This window comes from Corvus moneduloides, chromosome 1 (genome assembly GCF_009650955.1).
Source record: "Corvus moneduloides isolate bCorMon1 chromosome 1, bCorMon1.pri, whole genome shotgun sequence".
Taxonomy (NCBI): domain Eukaryota; kingdom Metazoa; phylum Chordata; class Aves; order Passeriformes; family Corvidae; genus Corvus; species Corvus moneduloides.
The window spans coordinates 33,719,470-33,743,281 of record NC_045476.1 but is presented as its reverse complement, the minus strand read 5'-3'; the positions used below and the strand labels follow the sequence as shown (position 1 = coordinate 33,743,281).

Sequence of the window (23,812 nt, the reverse complement as noted above, 5' to 3'; positions counted from 1 at the left end):
TGTAATAATTACAGTAACAGGTAACAAAAAATAATGACTTGTAAGATGTCGTCCAATATAATTTTCAAAGATCATCAAAGAAAGCCCCGCTCATTTGCAGTGACTCCCCAGCCTTCTTCATAACAAGTTTCCTGGAGGAGACATGCTGTGAATAAAGATTTTGTCTTAGGGTAACTACAGACTCTCACGGAGCAGGCTTCTGCAAAGAGACAGCTAAAATTAATGATGACACAAAATTAATTCAGGTGAAAAATCCCTCAACATGTTAATTACATCTCCAGGCCTCTCCAAGAATTCATGCCATCTCACTTTTGGATATCACTTTTCCAGAAAGAATGAGTCAGAGATGAAAATAACTTTTAAGGGAGGATATCTTTTCCCACTAACATAATACTTGCATTTTTTCCACTTCTTCATTTGCAGAGGCAAAGACAGGCACCACTGATAAAGTACTACAAAGCAGAATGTGGACCCTTGTTAAAGTATTGGGCCCATAAGCGCTACAGAAAAACCATCAGAAAGAGAAGAAAATTGAAAATAAAGAAAGCAAACATATGTTCGATATTCATGACAGAAAGCAAACAAACGTTTGCTGCTAGAGGTCCCTTTAGCAAACCCAGAGTAATGGTTGGGTCTTGGGCTGGTTTTTTTCTTTTTCCAATTGGCTGAACAAAGAGAAATCCTTATTTTTGATTTATTAAATCATGATTCTGTTAAGCTGCAGAACACCTGTGATGAAAGAAGAAGCAAAAAGAAATGTAAAGGATTCTCTCACCACTTAGGCATGTCATGTCAAACTCAGCCTGCTTCTGCTTTAATACAGACTGGGAGAAAGAATCTTGGAGAGCAGCTGTAGAGCCACATTTAACTGAACTTTAATAGAAAAGCTAGTAATTTAAATACAGTACCATCGGGTGTGTAGGAGAGTTTCTTTCTCCCCCTTTCACCTCCCGAAGGAAATTATCATACTCACAGGATCTCCACCCAGGTTTTCACTGCTATTTTCCAACAGCATACAGCGTACCACAGCCAACCTTATCAGCAATGCATTTACAGGAACTAATTAGCCATTAATGTCATGCCTCTTTTATACTGGTATAAATTCAATAGCAACATTTAAGATATAAGAGTGCTTTTACATTGATTGCATTGCATTGATTAATGCATCACATAATGTTTTCCTTCCATTAGCATCCTTATTGCTTTCTTTTTTTCCCAGAGCCTGCCTCAGACCACCTGCTTTGGTGTCTGAGAGCAGCCTTACTACTGCATCTGAGCCCCAAAGAGTAACAACAGCTGACTCAGACAATAGCCACTGCCACAGTGAAGCTGTGCCACGGGCAGGACAAGGATTTGGGATCTACATGCCATGTACAGAAAACAGTGCTCTAAGGCTAGAAGAACTACTATTTTCCAAGGAATCACTCTTATCTTTTTATAGGAGGGATCCCCTATTTGCCGTACATGTGCTGCATGTAGTATCCAAACCACTGTGCCACAATCTAGGACTGAAGTGAAAGAATTAAAACTTGAAATGTCAATCAGAAGCTCCCGTCTGTGTGTGCAGATGCAGAGAGGGGCTGCCCTCCCTCCTTTCTAGCAGACCAAGGCCACTGTGCTTTCAAGGGATAGGGGCATGGGCAGCAGCCACTAAACCCTGCCAGGCCCTCTTCCACAGGTATCTGACAAGGATTTTTTGGAACAGCAACAAGCTGGAGATGGATGATGTCTGCAGAAGCAGAGGAAACTGTCAGCACTGCATTTCTCACCTTTCTACACACCCCCGAGGACAAACCATTCCCCAGTGAAACAACTGAAGTTGTTGCAAAGCCAAAAGATATTTTTCCGCTGTCAGTAACTTTCCACTTTGTTAAAACGTGGGAGGAAAGCAGCTGGGGTATGGACAGAGACACAGTAACCACTAAATGCACCAGTACTGTACTGGTCCTACAGCAGACTGTACCTGAAAAGGCACCTCCTCATCAAGTCCTCTGAAGAAGTTAATCCGCCTCCCAGTAGCACCAGAGCAAGGATTAACTTGGAAAACAGCTCCACCAAGCAACACTACACCGTGCTGAGTGAAAACCCTGCACCCTGCTGCGCATGCAAGGGTGAAATCCAACACTCCCACTGCAAGGCTCAGCCAGGGGCAGGAGCTGTGGCCAAACACGCCCAAAGCAGCCTATGCCACGTCAACCGAGGCGGGTCTAGCAGAGACCCCAGGGCGAGCTGCACATCTGGTCTCACCCGAGGGGGTGAGGAGGTGGCGTGGGGTCTCTGTCAGGACAGGCAGCACCATCCTGCAGCCCCCTCAACTCCCACAGCAAAGCCTGGCCAGCAGAGCTGGGAAACACATCAGTGCCTGCTGTGGTGGCAGCCTGGAAAATGGAGATGCTCACATTTACCTAGTTCACTAGAAGTGTCATGAGGTTTGACTAAAGGATGCTGGAAAACACTGAGGGCACCTGGGGGTTGTACATGAGGACCAAAGCCTGGACAGCCTCTACTTAGGAGACACAATCTAGATGGGAAGATGGACTCATAAGGGAATTTTGCTCTTTAGGTCATTTTTTTTTCTCCCAAATTTAAAAAAAACACAAAACCTGCTACGTTTGGCAAACTGTGAAATATTTTTCTAGCAATATTTTTCTAGCAGTATTTCCAATTTTTTGTAAAAGAAATCACATTATATTGAACTTCAGCTCCTTCAAACTTGTTTTTGGCAAGCCTTCTCCTGGAAAAAATAGCTGCACATTTTTTAACAGAAATTATGGATTGCAAAGCCCTCTATGGGATGTCAGAATCCAGGAGCCCTCAGATTTCTTTTATTGTTATTTAGTGATCTAATTAAGTAGATCCTTAGCCCACTTAAAACACTGTAACAGCGAAAATTTTTCATTCCTATGGCAATGCAGAATCCCATTAATAAGCACAACTGGAGATTTTAAATAAGAAGCAATAAACAAAAAAACCCACCAAAAAACAACCCCCAACCAGTAGGGTTTACAATACATTTACATTAAAAGAAATGGTGAAATTTTTTACCTTATTCTTGTATTTTTAATTCCAAGGGATAAAATGAAAACAATAAAAATGCTATTAATAACATTTAAAGTAGAATTTAAATGAAGTTATTTATAATTGGATAAAAGAAATTTGTCTTTTTAATGTGTATGCCTTGAAAATTGGCCAGAAAGTCATCTGTGCATTTTACTTTTTGACAGTAATCACTTTCAATATTCCGTAAAGGTACCCAGGAGACAAGCAGAGATGTTTGGCAGTGAACAGTAAAACATAATCAGTCTTCAGGAAGACAGTTAAAATTACTGATCTGTGACACCTCACATGTTCAAGTCAATTAAATATGATTAATGACTACCTGGGCTGATGTGCACATTGCTCTTTTGGTACATGTACAGAGAAAAAGGAGTATGGGCATTTACTCACCCTCCTCCTTCATATTCATGTGCAGATGTGTCATGGAGTACAAACATGTGTTCAGAAAATGTTTTGAGGAGAGGCAAGGCATTGATGAAACCCAGGAAACAACAGAGCCTTTGCAAGTTTCCTGCCACCTAAAGACCTGCTAAACTTTTACTGGGGAAAAAATAAAAAATATCTGGAATGTTTACATTCCCTTCCTGATGTTACAAAGAGCACCGTGCCGAAGTGGCAGCAGAGGTTTTGCCTACCTGAGCAGGTGGCGGTGGCTGTTGCACAAAGCCCTGGGGCGGCGGCGGCGGCTGCAGCACTTGCTGGGACACCGGTGGTCCTGAACCCGTAAAGCCTCCTGGGGGAAGCTGCTGGCTCGGGGAGGCCATGATGTAACCTGTCTGCTGGGCAGGCTGCTGCAGGATTGGCGAGGGGTACACGGGGCCAGAAGGCGACTCGGGGTTGTCTCCTGATGACTGACGGCTTAAGCTCATCTGGTTAAACTGCGCTGTCATGTCATCTCGCTGCGGGGCAGAAGGCAGGAGAGAAGGATGGAGACATGATGGCTGCAGCAGGCACAGGAATTAGCAAAGCAAAATAGGTTCAGAGCATGAGGGGGGAAAGGAATCACTCAGCTCCAATCCATGCCAAACTTTGCATGGGTATCTACAAAAATGGAGGCAATTAAAGTGAAAATCACTATAAATACCTTGACAAAGACTTCCATACTGTAAGGTGAATGGGATCATTTGGCAAAAAAGCCAATTATTTTGGCTCTTAGCCTGCCACACTCACCTTTAATTCCAAAATGACAAGTGAACTTTACAGTGTTCAAAAGAAGACATTTTAAATGTAAAGGGCATGAAAATAACATTATGAATACCTCTATCCCCAAACACAGAACGTGTCAGCCAAACACATGCTGGTAATTTCAGCCATGTTTCAAATTGATCCCAAGAGGAATTCAGTAGGATTCAGGTGCAGATCTTTCCCTTTTTGGATTGTTTTGAAAATCCAAGGTTGTAAACATAGAGAAAGTGAAAAAAAGCTAAGCCTAATGTTGCTATTTCAAGGCTTTTTATTCTGTGTTGGAAAGAAACAAGTTCTGTATTTGATCGAAGGGGGAAAGAAAAAAATAAATATGTGGTAGGGTAAACGTACCATATAAAGTCAATGGACCTCATTACATGCTAGTAATAATACAGGCATTCTGAACTGTATCTGTTCATTCTTGCAAAAAGATTCATATTGTTCAATGCTGTCAAGTTTATTTTATGGAAGTCAAAGATTTACAAATACAATTCTAGGCATCTTCATTTGGGCCCATATCATAAGACTTTTAAATACTCAAAACTCCATCATGTAATGTGCTGATTACAGACAGGAAATAAGCACTATAAAAATGCTTTTTGCTCAGAACATCCATATTATTTTTTAAAAGAAGCCTCTTAATATTGTTAACAGCCCTGTGGTATTCATTCTCCAAAACCATCCTGCACAACGTATTTAATGGCAGGAAACTTCAAACCGTGTTAAAAATGAAACAAAACAAAACTAAAAAACCCAAAAAGTTTGCTTGTGGAAAGCACTGCTGGGGACTCTACAGAGACTCCCCCTCACAACTGAGAACAGATGTCATGGATTAATGTTTTAAACACTACTGACAGATGATCAGGTGGTTTATGGAAGTAATGCAGTAATGCTATTAACTTTACCATCATCCTACATTCATATTCAGACACATGAGTTGTCTCTGTGAAGTTGCTCCTTTAAAAAGCTAGGATATTCATTACCAGAATGGCAAATGACTGCTAACAGATTCTACAAGAAACTTCGCTGAGCCAGAAATGCCTCTAGATTTTCAGAAAAGAGAAAAAAGTCTTTAAACACCTATAATCTATACAGTGTTTGTATAATGGAATGTATATTGAAGGTATTAATTCAGATGAAGTTTCACTACTGAATTAGCCAATAAAAATATTACCCTTCTTGTGACTGTCACTAGGGCAACCTGATATTCCTGCAACACACTTTTCTAGAGAATTAGCATTGAGACATGCAATTTTTGTTAAGCATGGAAAATTTATTTTCCTTAAAATGGTATCACTCATCTACTAGCCATTAATAACATTATTTTATCTGCAGGGATCCATTCAGCTTTGTTTCCATATCTTACTGTAACTATGTGACATTGGGGGAAAAAAAAATTCAGTCATAAACAAGATTACTAGAGCAAGAGAGAAAAACAACAGAAAAAAATCTCACAGTGCCTCTTTAAAATGTCAGCTTCATTTTAGAACAGTATAATCTTAGTCCTGTAAGCAGCAAACCAGAATCAGGCTCCAGAAGAACACACTCTATTTATTTTCTTTATACACGTCCATTGGTGCATTGTCATGATGTACAGCACACCACATCTTCTGCAGCTGGTTCACTGCTACTCTCCTTCCCAAGTACTCTGATATCACCAAGGAATAAATCCAGGCAGTGGGTTTAGTATATGGATAAAAGAATATAAAATAAAAAATAATGATTTCTGGAGGTCTCTTCTCCTGCCTTTGCAGACATGAAAGAGGGATAACCCAAATCTCCCAAATAGGGATAACCTATTCAAGTTATTAATTTAAAATCCCTTGGTATTAAGTGAGAAGACATAAGCTCCTACCAGCAGGCACAACGAAACATTTTTCTGGAGGCTCTGCTAAGCAGGTAGAGAGCCCTGGTGTAACATCATCCTTCAGGTTAGGTAACCAGAATCAGTGGGAATGCTCTTACAAAATGCCTGTCAGTACCAAAAGCATAAAGGAAAACAGGTATTTAGACAGGGTTCTCATGTGGGACACCTGTTGCAGGGCTCCCCGAGGCTCTTGGACACACATATTCACACCTCCAACTTCAAGGAAACAAAAAGAAATAAAAAATCTTTAGTACCACAGAAAACTGCTGTGTTGGAGAGACTGGCAGGAGATGCTGGGGAGGATAAGAAACTGCTGGATATTGAACTGACTGAGAAGATGGCTGCATTGTCTGAACAGGCTGCAAAACAAGCACAGGGAAAGACAATAAATTCCACCATTTAGAGAAAAATAACAACCACCACCACCACCACCTTTGTTATTGAGAACAAAGATCTCAAACACAGCTCTGAAAATACAGGTGACTCATCACCAGCCTGAGTACAAGAGGTCAGGTATTGTGATTTTAGTCTTCGTTTTAGTCTTATACCAAACAATTATTACTGGTAATTCTGCCTCTTTTCATGGGTTTGATGGCTGTTAGATTAAATATAGCCGCAGCTATACCTTCTTACTCATAATGTGAGGCAAAGCCAAATTATGATTCTACGTTTAATTTACCGAGATAAAAATGGAAAGCAGCACAGCATAAGTGTATATTTCAATTTTGCTGTTAGTGACTGATTTAACTCTGAGTGTGTCACAGGCAAAAGAATAATGATTGTAAAGCTGCTTTGGGAGAACACAAGAGTTTCAAAAAATGACAAGGAACAGGCTGTGAATTACCAACAGACAGGCCATCAGCTTGGAGCAGATGTTTATCTAAGTGAAAAAAACAATTTTCCACAGCACTATTACCTTGGAATAGCTTTAGTATTCCTTTCATTTTAACCTCTCATGTAACTTCTTGCATAGGTTTGGTACTATCTTCTAAAACTGTGAAGACCCGATCAAGTAATAGGAGTCATAATCATGTAAGTCCAAACCCAGTAAAATCAAAGCAACTTTACTGAATTTAAATGCTCTATTTCTGCGTAACCTGGGATGAAAATGTGCCAAATTATAAAGCTGCACAAGAACCACAGCAGATCTTGGCTGCTCCATTACTAAGCAGGATGTAGGATTCTTGCTTGAGTAGTTCCCTCCGCCTGCTCTGCTCTGGGAGAACAGGCATGCAATCCACAAAATTAAGTTTGAACAACACCCAGACCCTGCTGCCCATGCTCAGCCACACCTGGCCATATGCCACAGCCAGCTCAGGGACCAGAGAGCCAACATACCATGTGCTCAAACAACGTCGCTCTTCCTGCTGTAGCTCCAGAACTTCTAGCTCAGAGCAGGATCATGGCCAGAACACGGGCACAGGCAGAAAACCACCAATCTGGGGCAGAGGTGCTTGGAGACCACCCATAGATTGGGCCCAATACAACTGGACATGAAAGCGTTTGTAGAGCTCTTGCTGTACTTTTATTCTTTGACTCAGGCACACTGTTGTCAAAAGAGAAATGTCCCTGGCTCTTTGGAGAGAATTACAGACTGCACTGGTTTGAAAATGAATGCTTTAGCTTCCACTAATGGGTGAATTTTGCAAACTAATTTTATGTAGACATACACCAACTCACTTAACAGTACTTTTGAAAATGAAATCATCCTTGAGATAAAATTGAAGATGTAATCTTCCCTCTCTGCTTTATTCATGTTGAAAATAACATCCTGATATTCAGTCTAGATGCATTCTTCCCTTCTACCCTCTAAGTCATTCTTGATATCCCCAAGAGCTCCTTCTTTTTTTCCAATGATACCACACCTACCTGTGTGACAAGGTGACTTGCCATTTGCTGCTGTGGCTGTTGAACCTGTTGAGGCTGCTGGGGTGAAGGCTGCTGCTGAGACTGTCCCACCATCTGGCTCCTCATTGTCTGCTGGCCACTGGGAGGATTGTATATTGCCGGCGTCCCATCAGGATTTACAAATGGTTGACCTGAAACAAAACACCCAGCCCTTGCTGAACACTTTTAAGAACATACTGTTTCCTGTGTGAAAGCAAACAATTTTGCTTTAACTGATCACTCTTTAGCTGACCTGCTACAAGAGTAAAGTGTTCATCACTCTCAATATCTCATTACAGTAATTACAGTATCAGACATCTCTTTTTTTTCAGGGAAGACAGCAGATATTTGTTTAGGCAGTATGATTTTCCAAGGAATGGGTGGAAAGTTACCATGGCTATAAGATGATTCAGATGCTATGGTTACTTAAAATCATTCAACGATGAATCAATTAACATTAAAATTGAACTTTGGAGCAAACACTGAAGGTAGAGAATGTTCCCTTACATTTTCCTCTCATACAACAGCAGTCAAATGTACATAGCTACTTCTAAAACAATACAGTTTGTAGGAAAGGGGGAAAAAAACAAACCCACACTTGTTACTAATTTATTTACACATTCTAATAACACAGTGCTGTACTTTTGAGAGCTGTGCCCTATGAACTTAGAGGAGCAAGAACTCCAGTTTTCAAGGAATCAACTCTTAAGGTGTATTTAAAAATCTCTTATATACAAGAAAAATTCTGTTCAGAGTTCTGGTAAATTGTTGAACTCATTTTGCTTCAGATAATCAAGCTGGGGGAAATAACCTTGTAAAATCAATATTTCTTTAAAATAAAAAAGTTTACCTAAGTCATTGTCTTGAGAACAAAAAAGAAATTGTATTTCTCTGTATCAAAAATGTTTTCCATTACCTCAGTTCTCTTTTCATTTCCATCATAAATCTGTAAATCAAAGGAATTATAAATGGTTTCATGAGAAAAAAGAAGCAGTTTTAGCAATGATGTGATAACCTTTAAAGCAGGTAACTAAAGTATGAATATCTGAAATAAAAAGGGAGATCTGGAGGAGTTCAGTGACTTAGAGCAACAGTGAAATAATGAACTTCTGATTTGTACCCTACACAGAATCTCTACCTGTTCTATCTACTCCTCAGCCTTTCAGCTTCTCCCTCCAAGGAATCATGGTCAGAAATGCATGAGGAACACTGGCTAAAGAACCTTGCCTTCTCTCTCTAAAGCATCAAGTTTCTAGATGAACTCAACACCACATTCACGCTGAGAAAGGTCATGAGTGAGTGGAAAAGAAGCACGGCGCAGTTCTGTCTATTGATTTCCTGATTCTTGCTGTGAACCACTGGGTGACTATGGCATGGACTCCCAAGCTTTGGGAATCTCAAGCCCCAGAAGTACTTTAAAAGACTGAGTGAGTAAGATAACACGCTCCCAAAGCCTGTGTCAGATGCTCAAGGGAAGCCAATAAAGAGTATTTCCTGTGGCTTAATGAAAGATGACAGAACTGAAAGTGTAAAGTCCCAGCAACACTTTTAAAGATAAAAAAAGACTTCTCATGAAGAAGTCTTGAAATCAGAAATGAAAAGGAGAGATCAGAAGGTAACAGGGAAGACATTTGTAAGTTATGAACTGTGCCCCTGATAGAAGGGCAAAGATTGCAATGTCATTTCAAGGAATACAAATGAAAAGTAAATGCTCTTAAATTGTCAGAGCGGTTAAGGAAGAACATGTCAAGAGGAATCCTTTAAAGGATGAAGCAGGCTGATGAAGTAAGTGAAATGGAGAGCACAGCCACATAAATGGTTCTTTGCCAAAGCAAGTAAGAAGCTTGACTATCTGGGAAGGAGAAGGGTAAAGCAGAGGAGAGAAAATAAAGGAAACTGCAGATATGGAAAAGAAAGTGCGGATTCCCAACACCTGGGAAGGAGCAGAGTGTTATAATCAGAGCAGGAAGATATTGACAGCATCTCTAGATGCCATTAGAGGCTTGCACAGTCAGTGACTATGCAGTGTGAAAGGAAGGAAAGATCTTTAAAGGACATGGTGTTATGATCAAAAGAGAAAAAGACGGGAAGTAGCCACTCTGCAAGAGAAGAAAGAACTAAAGAATGGGGTTACATAGGATAAGAAAATCTATTCATTACAGGAAACAAAGATCCTTTTTCCTTTTCTTTCAACTGTCTTCTCTTCACCTCTGCTTCTGACAGCATCCATCACTTTGATAGTTGATCACAGCATCTAGCAATCTAAATCTCCTCCCCGTGGAGCTTCTTTTGTAATGTTTCCCTAATAAGATGCAAAGATTCTGAGCCCAAAGAGTGACTATTTTGCAGCATGTATTTTACTGCATGTGAAAAACACAGCAGATGCCGAAGTACAGTCTGCCTTCCAGCACAAGGTAGCAGCATGAAGCTAGAAGTTTGAGACAAGAATTTTAGGCTTTTAAAGAATCTGCTCCCTCCATTTACTTTATTATGTATATATTTACATGGGAGCCACAGAAACAAAACACAAGGTTTGAAACAAACACAAAATAATATATACACAAAATACTTGCTCCCTGAATGTTAAACATACAAACATACAAGGGTTTCCCAACGATGCATCTGCAGACAATGAGACACACGAAGAGGGAAGATGAGGTTCTCTGGTCTAGTGACAATACTGGAAGGCATTATACCTATAGCAGAAAAATAAGACTCCCTAGGTACCAGGCAAAAATCTAAACTAGCTGCTGCAATTTGCTAAATTGACAAGACAGATGTAGGAGATGTTTGTCTTACACAGCTCCTCTGGCTTTCAAGTGTGGTGAGCTCCAGCCTCTGTCCTTACCTGTCCAGGAACAAGCAGTATCTCTCAGCTGTTTGTGGGCTCCAAGCAGCATCAATTCATTTGTTTTTCAGTCCTGTCACCTGAAATACAGATGACTCCTGCCTAGGCCTGCTGAGTTTTGTATGGATATGGACCATATGGTGGAACACAAAATGCTGTCTTCTGTATTGATCAAGAAATTTCAGTGTTTCAGACAGAACTGATAACCACCAAAACAGAAATAAGCAGATTAATATAATGATGGATCTTTTCCTTGCTGACAGTATTAGGCTCTCATGTCAATAATGCAGAAGCTTGGAAAAAAGTACACTTGAAGAGTAAAGGTTTGTGCAAGTTACCAAGTCACCTCTCCAGAAAGAACTTACCAAACTTATCACATTCAACTCTAAACAAACAAGAACTCCTCCTTGGTTTTAAATATGCTGATAGATATTGATGAGCCCCAGATATAAATATCTAAAAATACCTGTGGAAAGATTGGCTTAATGGTTTACTAAGGCTGTATTTTTCTTAAATGCTGCAACTTTCTTGACTGAACCATGACCAAAAAAATTATACTTAGTAGTGGACACACAAATAAGCTTTAAGTATTTCCACCAAATAGTGGAACACAGGGATTTAATACCCATAAAATACAAGTAATAAACAAAAATCCTCAAAGAAAACACTCCTGAATGTTCTATTAAGGACTTTGAAAAAAATATTCTGGAGTTCAACCCTCAGCTCTCAGTATAATGGGAGATACATTTCACTACAGGCTTTCTTGTTTTAAACCCAGCATAACTCAGCTAAGGTTGACAGCACAGCTAGTCAAGGTCACTGGAATAGTCCGAACTACTGAAGAAGCACCGCAGCCTCAAACTCTCTGAACCTTTTTAACACTGACAGTACAATACAGTGGGGAGTAACAGCACAACATGATCCAGACTTCATCCAGACCAAGGAGGTAACAATTTGCCTTACACTTTCAGCAAGCACCCAAATTCAAACTGAAGAGTTTCTGAAGCTCTCACAGCACTTGGGAGCTCTAGCATTTAGGCACTGCAAGTGTTGACTGTGAGCTGCAGTGATGAAAACTATCATGAATCGAAGAGTTACATCTTGCTCTTATCACAAACCTCACAATTTAAATACAATTACTAATCATACAGCTTACGTAACATTAATTCTGAAGTGCAAATTCAAATGCAGCCTTTAAGCCTTGTGAAATTCTGCTGTTAAGCATAATCTCTAAGAATGTGATGTTACATTTTGGTTGCACCGTATCTCAGCATGCTTGATATAGAAGAGCATCTGTCTTTATTGATGCTAACAGGATCTCAGAGCATTCACTGAGAGCCAGGGAGTGCCAGGACTGTTGAATGATGAGTATCTTGTCTGGGATGGAGCAAGTGTGTTTTGTATCACTTCCCACCAGCTATGCCACAACAGCCTCAGAATCGAATCTAGCTTTCCCTGCACATTTGAAAACAACCACTTCCCAAACATCATTTCAATGTATATTTGCTCATAAAGTGCCTCCAGAAAAATATGTCTAGAAACAAGAAATTTGCTGATTCCCCAGCAGACATCAGAAACACCAAAGGGCAGAATCAGGCAGGAGAGAACTGTACTGACCTGTGTGTGGGTTGAGAAGGATACTGCCAGGCGGTATCCCTGCAGCTTCAAGTGGAAGAATGATATAGCTGGTGTTGCTGGGGGCCACCTGGCCACTCATCCCGTTCTCAGGGTAGGACACGCTGCCTGAAGAATTGGCCGCTACCCCGGGGACGAGAGATGCACTTTGGAGAGGCTGATGTATTCGTGACAGTGATCCTGAGGAGCCAGCACTGCTGGAAGACTCTGAGCCTAACAGGGAGACATAATCAGAGCAGGAAGCGGGGTTACAAGGGACCACAGTCCCCACCAGATAGGGCACATACACAAGGACAGCCCTCACAGACTGCAAAGGCACGCATCACTCTATGCCCACCTAGCAGGAGCAGGATTTTCACTCCCTGCTGAACCCAGCACCCACTGGTAACTTTTACAACCCAAAAACCCACTTTCCTCATGCAACATCTGCTTCCCCCCTCAGCCAGTAAGTAGACTTACCAAAGAGGAACACAAAATCCTCAGCATGTATTTATAATGCCAAGGTACCAGTTCATAAGATATAAAAACTAAACATAGTGTTTATACATAAAAAAACCCCAGAAAACAAACAAAAATGTAACACAAAAAATCACCAACATTCTCTGTAAGTAAAATGCAACAGCAACTGAGTTATCAATCTAGTCACAAGGCAGCTGTGCAATATTCATATTAACTTAAAGCTATCTGATGCTACCTAAGAATTTTGCCACTTTGGTTTTTCAACATCAAACCTAATAAAACGGATCATGCAAGATAAATCAACTATGCTAAACCACATTAGTTCCTGGAAGGATGGGAAGACACATTATTTTAAACCCCAAATATAATTTCCAAACTTCGGAGATACGACTTGATTGGATTTTAATTTGCTTCACATAAAAAAGACAAGAATCTCTGGGAGCATAAGGCTCAGGTGATCAGCTTCCTTAAAGCAGATGGTATGGATGCTTCCTCCCCCGAGCAAAGTATGTTTTAATTGCTACTTATGTCATTTTACTTGAGTGCGCTGTCTGTGCACCTGACCTCCACAGTGTTCACCTGCAGGTACAGACTAAAAGCAAAGACAGAATTCAGACTTCTGTTTAGAAAACTACTTTGAGACAAATTATATCCTTTCAGATATGGGATACTGTAGGTAGATCCTGTAGTAGACTGCTTAGAGCCTCAAATTCATTTTCAGTCAAATGCACTAGAAATTCATTTATTTTCTCATATTTAAAGAAATTAGAGCAGAATAGGTTTCTTCTGAAGAAATCATACCAGCATCCTGTTACTTCGCAGAGGATCTTTCCACAGATTATTGCAGGTAATGTCGTACTGCGTAAGACATTTTTTTATCCATCTTCTTCAAACTTTGTATTTGTGCAGCAGCTACTACAGACACAGTCCTCTCTATAAGCTGTGCACTATTTGCCATCAGCAGGACACTAAATCTGCTTCTCAATATCTAATCAAGAAAGCAGAAGAGATTTCCAAGGAAAATTTTAATTTCTATAAATACACTTCAAAGTTGTATTAGTCACCGTATTTTCCCCCTCCTTGTAGACTGAGGTTAGAAATGTAGAAATATTATTCCTGAAGAAATAATTCTATTTATTAGATCATTTCAGATTTCAGTGTTTCTACAAATTCCAGAGTTATTTTTGGAGGTCATCCTCATCAAACTGCAAGTAGCATTTGGCATCTTCCTTGCAATTGTAAATGCAACTGCTGGAGTTCAATTTTCCTTCCAGATCAGTTTCAAGTCCTCTGCTGTATTTCTCTGGCCTTTCTACATGCACTTCATGTTGCTTCTTTTGAGCTGTCACTTTACTTTCTCCTCTTTTCCTCCACCTTTTGAATTCAATGGGTCAGAAAGCTACCTGGAGATGGTAGTGATGATGAGATTTCTTAAACCTCCCATTATTTCGAAGCGTGTGAGTAGTATCAAGCCCGAATTCAGACTCTCTCCACTTTTTGTGGTATCCCAATGAAATAATATTGGCATAAAAGAAGATTGCAGCTCTGATACTCAACTGTGCGGTGTTTTTTTTTCTTTCCCCCTTTCTGTTGTTTTTATGGCAGAATCATGTATTGATCTACACCAGCTTCTGTGTGATACAAGCCAGAGGACTGCAATGAATCCAGGTGTACTCATCACATGGAAGCAGTGGAAAATACTTTGAAGCTATCACCTCCCATTGGTCAAGCTGATAGCTTTGAAATGTCTGCCTTAAAAGATCGAGATCTGCTCTCCCATGTCAGTAGATCAAGTTAGTGATTTTGAAATAACGCAAATAAGTCACAAAACTGTATCAAGAATTTTCTGAATTGAAAAACAAAATCCAGAAATTACTACTTCACCAATTTTGCCCCCATTTATACTGTATAAGAATGATCTATTTTATTTTATTCCATTATTCTAACTTACTTCCTATCATTTTAAGTCTAGACCTATTAAGCCAAGTAAATTCCAACACTAATGTTTGGAAATTAACACCAATTAATCTTGTCTTTGTAGCTCTGATTAGCTGTTTTCACGCTGTCTAAATTTGGAATAAGAAATCACCGTATAATGAATTCAGTACTGTAGAAAAGGGAAAAAAATAAACTATCTGACTTTATTCAGATTCATATTAAGAGATGTCTTGCTAAAGACCTCTGAAAGGAACTTGGACTAAATGAGATTTTTGCCCCCATTACACAATCTAACCTCTTTTTTTCAATATGTAATGATGGATAGTTCTTCTAGATTATTCTGTAATTTTCTTGCTGCTTCACAGTTGAGATAATAATAACCTTTGCATTCTCATCACTTTCCATTAATATATTTTTTAAGTATTCTGAGAGATACAGAAGTTCAAAGAGTTGTAAAGAAAAAGAGACAGAAAAACCACCACAAATGCTTAATAGCTTAGAGGGTTTGCAGAGGGAGAGTGTGGAAGTACCATTTATTTTCCAATATTCTAAGCACTAGTGAGTGATGCAACGTGTCCTGTTCTACTTTTCCTTGGATCAGCATTCAGTATCTGATGACTTTGAACATCTCTGCTCATCTCACCCTCCAAGTCCAAGGCAATGTTTCCTTTCTTACCAACTACACTCTCAAGATCTAGCCACTACCACTGCTTACTCTAGACCATCAATTTTTCAGGAACAATAGAGCACTGGAAGCATTTTTGTCTTGGATATAGGTTCTTGGATTAGAAATATCTATTTGCTACTTCTGTAAGTCACTTGTCTTTCTCTACATAACAATATATTTAGCAGTTAAGTGAAAATGGTACATGCTCATGTGAACATGATTATTTCTCTCGAAGCTGAACTTCTAAAAATAAAACTGATGTTTCAGCACAGTCAGTTGGTGTGAAAATTAGGACTGGAAGAAGCTGGCTCGTGACCTGCTGCCCATACATCAATATTCTGACAGTTTTCACTGTACTTACAAGATTCATCAGGCTAATGCCTGTTTCAAGAAAATTATGAAAGGAAAAAGAAGGAGAAATCCAGTTACAAAACTCAGAGAAAAAATATAATATACAGGACACTTTATTAAGAAAAACCGCAAAACCTGAACAACAAAACAAACAAACAAACCAGCAAAGGAAGGTTAATGTATTAAAACGCCTGCAGTAATGTATTGAAATGCCTTTCCCAACAGGAGTAGCAATGAGCACCTAACAGGAGAGATTAGACTGTGTCTCCGATTACTTGGAGCTCTGCCAAGGAAGCTAATGATCCCTACAGATCTGTATCAACACAGCTAATACCCCAATGCAGCCAGCTTTCTGCAACTAAGGGGGAAAGAAATACGCTCCAACAGATGTGCGTTCCACTGAATGGCAAATGCATTAAGAGAAGCTAAAGGTGCAATAGTTACAACTTTTAAGCCTTCCAACAAGTATTTAACTAGACATGTAGACACACATTGAACATTTCTTTGACACGTCTTCCCTCATGATGCTAAAACCTGTTGCAATGTGTCAGTGACAATAACATGGTAGTTGATGTGCTAGATTTTCTCTTTTTGGGTGTTACAGACTGAACAGGTACATCATTGTACCCCTACAGGGACAACTATTTCACTTACCACTCTTAGTCAGCCCTGGAAAGTCTACTATATTACTAGAAAGCTAAACAAACCAACACTTTGTATGATGTCCTAAGTAGAAGGAATGCAATCTGATTGAAATTTGTTAAATTATTAACTCCCCACTCGATATTGAATTACAGCTTAGAACATGTCTCTTTGTACCTACTGAGCTACAGAATAACAGTGAAGGAAATTTTATTTGCAGTGTACAATCTGTGTTTTTCAGTAGAACAGGGTACTCTAAACGATCAACAGGTGCATGAAAATAACCATCAGAACCAATAAGATAACCATGTAATGGGTTTCAAACAGCCCCTTTTGTGAAGTTTGCAAAAATGATGTAACAGAATTCCTTTGCTAAGCTCCAATTCCTGTGCAGCTGAATGCAATAAAGTCTAAGACTAATTGACACTACTGGACTCTACTGCAGAGAACAGCACGTTCTGTGATCTCTTGCCTAAGGGCAAGCTAACATCTTTTTGTGCTTCAGTTTCTGCTTGTTTGCTATGTACCATTAATTACTGATTTACCACAGGTTAGGGGCAGAACATTTAACTTTGGTGACAATATGAAAAGTGATCTAGAAAGGCTACAACATTAATATTGCATCACCGTATACCCTGTCGAAGGCAGCTGTGAGCCTTCTGTGAAAATCCTGAAAATTTTAATACTCCTGTGCTCAAGAAGAGTGCTTAACAATGCTTCTGGATGACGGCCATATATATATGGAATAATCTTCATATTTAAAGAGACCATAAATATTTTCCATCATTCAGCCAATGAGGAACATTTTGACCAGCTAATGACTTCATGCTGCTTTCATACAAATTATATGCAAGAGAAAAATATTTTAAATTCATTACTGTGAACCATAAAATTCTTCAGAGAAAAGTCTAGTACTTTCTGTAGGAGAACTGGGACAGAATCGGTGCCTAGCAGGCTCTGCCACATTACCAGGGCAGCATGCCTAACATGGGTAACAACACCTCTGCAATTCCACTTCAACTACTGTAGTGAAGACAAGAAAACAAAAATAATCAAAATCACCCAAAATGAAAACACCATCAACCTTTAAATGTCTAGTGAGCTACAGAACACCTGGGCTGCCTATGGCACAAGTAGAGAGTAATGAAGGTTGTGCACGTTTTGCATACTATCAAGTATCGCTTAGTACCTAATGCACCTTAGAAAATGCAAGTAGCACATGGGGACTTTGACTATTCTATGAATGCACTTAGCTATTTTTTGGTAAAGGGAAAACACTTTATCCAGACAAATTTCCCTATTGTTTTTGAACTGGTTTTTTTTTCTGCTTTAATGCCATTCAATAGCATTTTGGAGAGAAGGTTAGAAATAGTAATTAGGACATCAGTTCTTATGACTTTTCTCAGGCTAACTGACTTCGTGTCCTGGCTTTGAAGGTGTACGTTTGTTTTGACACCCAGTCTTGCTCTTTTTCCCCACCTCTTCTTTTTATCTTGTTTCTCTTTTACTATTTCTGTGCCTCAGCTAGCTTTCCAGTTTAAACACATTCCTTACTAAAAGTCAAAGCACTTTAAAAAGAGCATGGAATTTTAATATCATTGATGTTTTAAAAATGTATTATAAGAGCTTTCATTTGAAAGCAATTTGGGGTTTGGTGCCTACAGAGTGCAGATGCATTTACAAGTATTGGCATACTCCACAAGTCTCTCCTTTAATACATTTCCTAAGTGCATCCTTTTTACTATGCTTGATTTTAACACTAAAATGGCTTCTTAAAAATATTGCCCTTGCAATTAGATGTCTCCTCCAAACTGGATTTCCCTGACACTATTTTAAATGCTTTGCACCTCTGCAGCACAATGCTGCAGAAAAATACATTTACCTGCACTCCACTGAAGGTAGAATGATACAAAAAAAAGTATAGCAGGAGCCCGTGACTCCTCCCTAATTCTTGTACATCAAATTCAGTCCTGATGCTATTGAAATAGTCATTGGAGGCAAAGAAATCTGGAATTGAAACCATTGTATTCTATACTTCAAGCCCCACTGTATAGCCTATTCAGTCTATATTCAAATAAAAAATACATGAGAGTGTAGTTTCAAAACTACATACCCACTGAAATTGCCCCCTGCCTTCTCCTGGGCAGATCCCATAGGCATACAGAACACATGATAGGGAGGATTCTGTCATCTCTCCACCTGGCTGAACAGAGTGATGAGGGGACAGGGGGCAATGGTGACAAGTTCCTGCCTAGCACAGCAGGCAGGTCTCCTCTGTGATTATCTCACTGTCCCAGGTGCCCTGAGATAACAGATGTGAGGCTCTGAAAGTGGAACCAAACAACAGCAAGGATGGTGGTTCACTTGGTTGGAGGTTAATTCTGACTACACCCTGCATCAAAACTGCTTCCATAAAGGAAAAAGGATGGGTCATGGTCACAGCAGATTCCCTTCTGAAGGGAACAGAGGGCCCAACACACTGATTGACTCATTTCTTGGGGTCGTCTGCTGCCTCCTTGGGCTGGGTTAAAGACGTGAAAAGAAAACTTTTTACCATGATACAGCTTTATGGATCATTAACCATTACTGATTTTTCAGGTAGGCAGCAATGAAGTCCCAACAAAAAGTCCATGGGCAATCAAGAGACTTCAAAGCCTTGGGATGGTTGGTTAAGGGATCAAGAGGAAAAGGAGTGTTCTCCTCTGTCCTTCCAGTTGCAGGAACTGATGAAAGAAGAGCCAGCAGATTAAGAACAGACTCTGAGCCTGGTGTCATTGACAGAATTTTTGGGGTTTTATCATGGGTTGGTTTATAGAACACCAGGCCTGCTGGTGACAGACAGGGTAGACCTGTCTCAAAGGGTTTGGAAAAGTATCTTTGCAGAGGAGTTATCAGGTCTTTAAACTAGATTTGAAAAGGGAAAGGGATGTAATACAGCACACCAGTATTTAAGGGATGGTGTGCTAGTGAGATTCTTTGGTCTGAAATCCCAGTGGAGGCAGGGGATGGAGATCCATGTGGCAGTGAAGACAAAAAGGTTACTGATCTGTCATAAATGATGGAAGTGCCTGAGAATGATCAGTAGAAATTATGGCTTCTTCCCACAAAAAGGGGGCAGGATCAATAGCCCAGCTTAAGGGCATCTGCACCTGCATGCACATAGCACGCAGAACAAACAGGAGGAGCTGGAAGTAACCGCACAGCAGGACAGCTGTGACACAGTTACCATCACCTGGTGGAAACATGGGTGGGATGACTCACGCAAGTGGAGCGCTGCAGTGGATGGCTGGAAACGCCTCTGAAGGGATACACAAGGAAGGAGGGGTGGTGGGATATGCCTTGTATGTTAGAGAGTGTTTTGACTATTTAGAGCTTGACAATGGTGATGAAAGGGTTGAGTGTTTATAGGTAGAAACCAGAGAAAAGGCCAACAAAGCAGATGTCATGGTGGGAGTTTGTTATAGACCACCCAAGCAGGATGAAGAAGCAGATGAAATATTCTATAAGCAGCTGGGAGAAGTTTCATAATCACTGGCCCTTGTTCTCGTACATGACTTCAACTTACCAGATAATTGCTGGAAATATGACACAGCAGTGAGGAAACAGACTGAAGTGCATGGAAGATAACTTCCTGTCACAGCTGGGGAGGGACCCAGCTTGGGAAGGTGCCCTACTGGGCCTGGTTTTTGTGAACAGAGAACTTGTGAGTGATGTGATGGTTGGAGGCTTTATTGGGCACAGTGATCATGAAAAGACAGTTTTCAACTCTCAGAAAAGTAAGGAGACGGGTCTGCAGATTGGCTACCTTGGACTTCCAGAGGGAGATTTTGGTCTGTTTAGGCAACTGGCTGATAGAGTCCTTGGGAAGCAGTCCTGAAGGACAAAGGAGTCCAGGATGGCTGGACATTCTGCAAGAAGGAAATCTTAAGGCACAGGAGCAGGTTGTAACCATGTGCTAAAAGACAGGCCAGCATGGAACACAGCCAGCTTGGCTCAGGGAAAAAAAAAGGTTATGCAGGGAGAAAATTAGAAAGTCCAAAGCTCAGCTAACACTTAATCTGGCTACTGCTGTAAAAGACAACAAAAATGTTTTTATACATTAGCAACAAAAGGAAGGCTAAATAGGATCTCCATCCTTTATTGGTTGCAGGGAGAAACACAGTGACAAAGGTGGAGCAAAAGGCTGATGTACTTAATGCCTTCTTTGCCTCAGTCTGTAATATCCAGACCTGTTCTCTGGGTACCCAGTCCCCAGAGCTGGAAGACAGAGACAGGGAGCAGAATGAAACCCCCATAATCCAAGGGCAGAGTTAGTGATATGCTACACCACCTAGACACACACAAGTCTATGAGGTCAGATGGGATCCACCCAAGGGTTCTGAGGGAGACAGTGGAAGTGCTCACTGAGTCACTTTTCATCATCTATCAGCAGTCCCAGTGGGATGTCCCAGTTGAGTGGAAGCCAGCAAATGTGATGCTAACATACAAGAAAAGCCAGGAGGAGGTTCTGGGGAACTAGAGGCCTGTCAGTCTGACCTTGGTGTGAGAAAACTTAGGGAGTAGATCATCTTCAGTACCATTAGCGGCACATACAGGACAACCAGGCAATAGAGCCCTGTCAACATGAGTTTAGGAAAGGCAGGTCCTACTTAACCAACACAATCTCCTATGACAAGGTAACCCACTTAGTGGATGAGGGAAAGGCTACGGATGTTGTCTACCTGGACTTCAGGAAAGCTGTTTTTCAACACTGTTTTTCACAGGACTCTCCTTGAAGATCTGGCTGCTTATGGCCTGGATGGGTGTACAGTTTACCCTGGCTGATGGCCAGGTCCAGAGTGAGGGTGAATGGAGTTACACACAGTTGGAAGCTGATCACAAATGGTGTTCCCTAGGGCCAAGTCCTGTTTAATGTCTTTATCCATGATCTGGACAAGGGGATCAAATGCATCCTCAGGAAGTTTGCAGATGATACCAGTCTGGGAGGGTGTGTTGATCTGCTGGAGGGTTAAAAGGCTTTACAGAGGGATCTGGACAGGCTGGAGCAATGGGTTGAGGCTAATTTTATGACATTCAATGAGACGAAGTGCCAGATCCTACCCTTGGGTCACAACAATGTAGTACCACAGGCCTGGGAAAGAATGCTCAGTGGAAAAAAGACCTGAGGGTGTTGGTCAACAGCCAGCTGGATATGAGCCAGCAGTGTTACCAGGTGGCCAAGGCAGCCAGTGGCATCCTGGCTGGTATCAGCAATAGCGTGACCAGCAGGACCAGGGCAGTGATCATCCCCCTCCATTCTGCACTGGTGAGGCCACACCTCAAATCCTGTGTCCAGTTCTGGATCCCTCAATGCAAGAAGGACATTGAGGTGCTGGGGCGTGTCCAGAGAAGGGCAACAGAGTTGGTGATGGGTCTGGAGCACAAGTCTGATGAGAACTGGGGTTGTTTAGGCTCAGGCTCAGAGCTCTTTTCGCTCCCTACAACTACCTGAAAGGAGGTTGTAGGAAGGTCAGGGTGGGGCTCTCCTCTCCTCTCAGTAACAAGTGACAGGATGAGAGGTAATGGCCTCAAGTTTCACAAGGAGAGGTTTAAGTTGGATATTAGGAAAAAATTTCTTCACTGAAAAAATTGTCAAGCATTGTAACAGACTATATCCAGGGAAGCGGCTGAGTCACCATCCCTGGAGGTATTTAAGACACATGAGAGCATGGTTTAGGGGTGCACTTGACCATGTTATGTTAATGGTTGGACTTGATGACCTTAAAGGTCTTTTCAACTCTGGCTTTACGATTGTTTAAAATTTTAAACTACGCTCAACATCCAGAGATCCAAAATGTAATTACTATGTCAAAGGTTTTATTTATTTATTCTGGAAACTCCATTCCCCAGCATACAAAAGCTACAGTAAAATTTGCAGGATAGGAATGAAATCTGACCAACCCACGTTTGATAAACTGGGTGTAAATTAAGAACCATCCATAAAACACTCTCAAGCTGAAAGAGCACTAAGTGCTAAGTATTGATTACCATTTGTCCTGTACTATAGGTATCAACTGAACCAATCTGATGGAATCATCTGATGGCCTCATTACTTATTATGCACTTTTAACCTAAAGTATAATAGAACAGCTTAATAGCATAGCTTGAAATTACTTAGATCCAGACCCTGTGGCTCACTCATATGTTAATGTAGTCGTGAAGTTAATGCAAATAAATGCAGAATTCCCACCAGATTCATAGTCTCTTTAAATGATGCTTTCATTTAATGGGAACTAAACCGAAAAATGGAGAGATTGCAGGACCTCTGTGAATCCACCATGTCTGCTTGCTTCCACCACAGCCTCAACTGCCAGCAACAAGGCAGAGGCTGTACTCCAAAATACAGATGGGCTGCATTTTAGCAATGACAACAAAATGTTCTTGTATTTCTCCTCAGATATCTGACATTTAATTATTCACAACTCAAAAATATCAGGATTAATAAAAAGGTAAAATCTGTGCTTTCTCTGAAAGGAATACCACCTTTTCAGGCTACAAGTGCAGATGGTGCTCAATAGGGTGTGCACATGCTATACTCCAGGGAAAGCCTACCTCTCCTATGATTTTCAAACCTCAGGCACAGTGTTTTTTCTTGATCCCTAAAAGCTCAGGAGCAGGTACCCAGATACTAGCATCCATAGAGGGACATACACATCTCCTGTGTAAAGAAAACAAAACTGCTGATGTATCTTACCATCTAGTCCAACCATGAGGGTCAGACTACATGCTCTCTGAAGGTGCCTTCCAACCCAAACCACTCTGTGACAGACCATACTCAGACAAGCACCAGCACAGCCATTCATCAGCACACAACAAGAAGCACTGTGAACCCAATACAGTACTAGCTACCTGTTTTAGACAGTTTGCCGGTACTTCTGTTACTTGATGAGCTATCTCCTCTTGTTAGGACGGTTATCCCACCAAAACTGGCTGTCTTTGTTATGGCTGGCTTCAAATTCCGATTTGAGCTGTCCGAGTCTGTGCTGCTCCATGGCCTCTGGTGGTCTGTCCACTTTAATTCGTTCTCTGTACTGCTCTGTCGACTGCCAGATGTCTTCCCGATGCTGTCTCTGTTACCCCTACAGACATCATGAATCAAAGATTTATACACAAATAAAACCATGTCAAGGCAGAGTCTATCTTTGGGTACCCTGCAGCGACCCTAATAAAGAAAAAGGAAATACTCTGCCTTTACAAAAGCATGTCTGAAATGGGATTTCACCCCCATACTTATCTG

At 40.7% G+C, this 23,812-nt stretch overlaps 1 protein-coding gene across 35 annotated transcripts in view; it reads right to left on the bottom strand.

Annotated features, from left to right (window-relative positions):
- Positions 1-23,812, bottom strand: part of ARPP21 (cAMP regulated phosphoprotein 21) — a 142,461-nt gene that overhangs the window by 40,860 nt on the left and 77,789 nt on the right. For 19 of the 35 annotated variants that reach the window (XR_004239398.1, XM_032104472.1, XM_032104484.1 and 16 more), the window contains 6 exons: positions 23,422-23,654; positions 12,462-12,692; positions 7,979-8,148; positions 6,364-6,468; positions 3,693-3,998; positions 3,046-3,051 (listed from right to left, as the gene is read on the bottom strand). Coding sequence is in view for 34 of the 35 variants with exons in the window: in XM_032104472.1 (XP_031960363.1) it covers positions 3,046-3,051; positions 3,693-3,998; positions 6,364-6,468; positions 7,979-8,148; positions 12,462-12,692; positions 23,422-23,654 (1,051 nt within the window). In the remaining variant the exon portion in view is untranslated. The remainder of the gene's footprint in view (positions 1-3,045; positions 3,052-3,692; positions 3,999-6,363; positions 6,469-7,978; positions 8,149-12,461; positions 12,693-23,421; positions 23,655-23,812) is intronic. The other 16 variants (XM_032104621.1, XM_032104663.1, XM_032104681.1 and 13 more) reach the window with 11 other exon arrangements.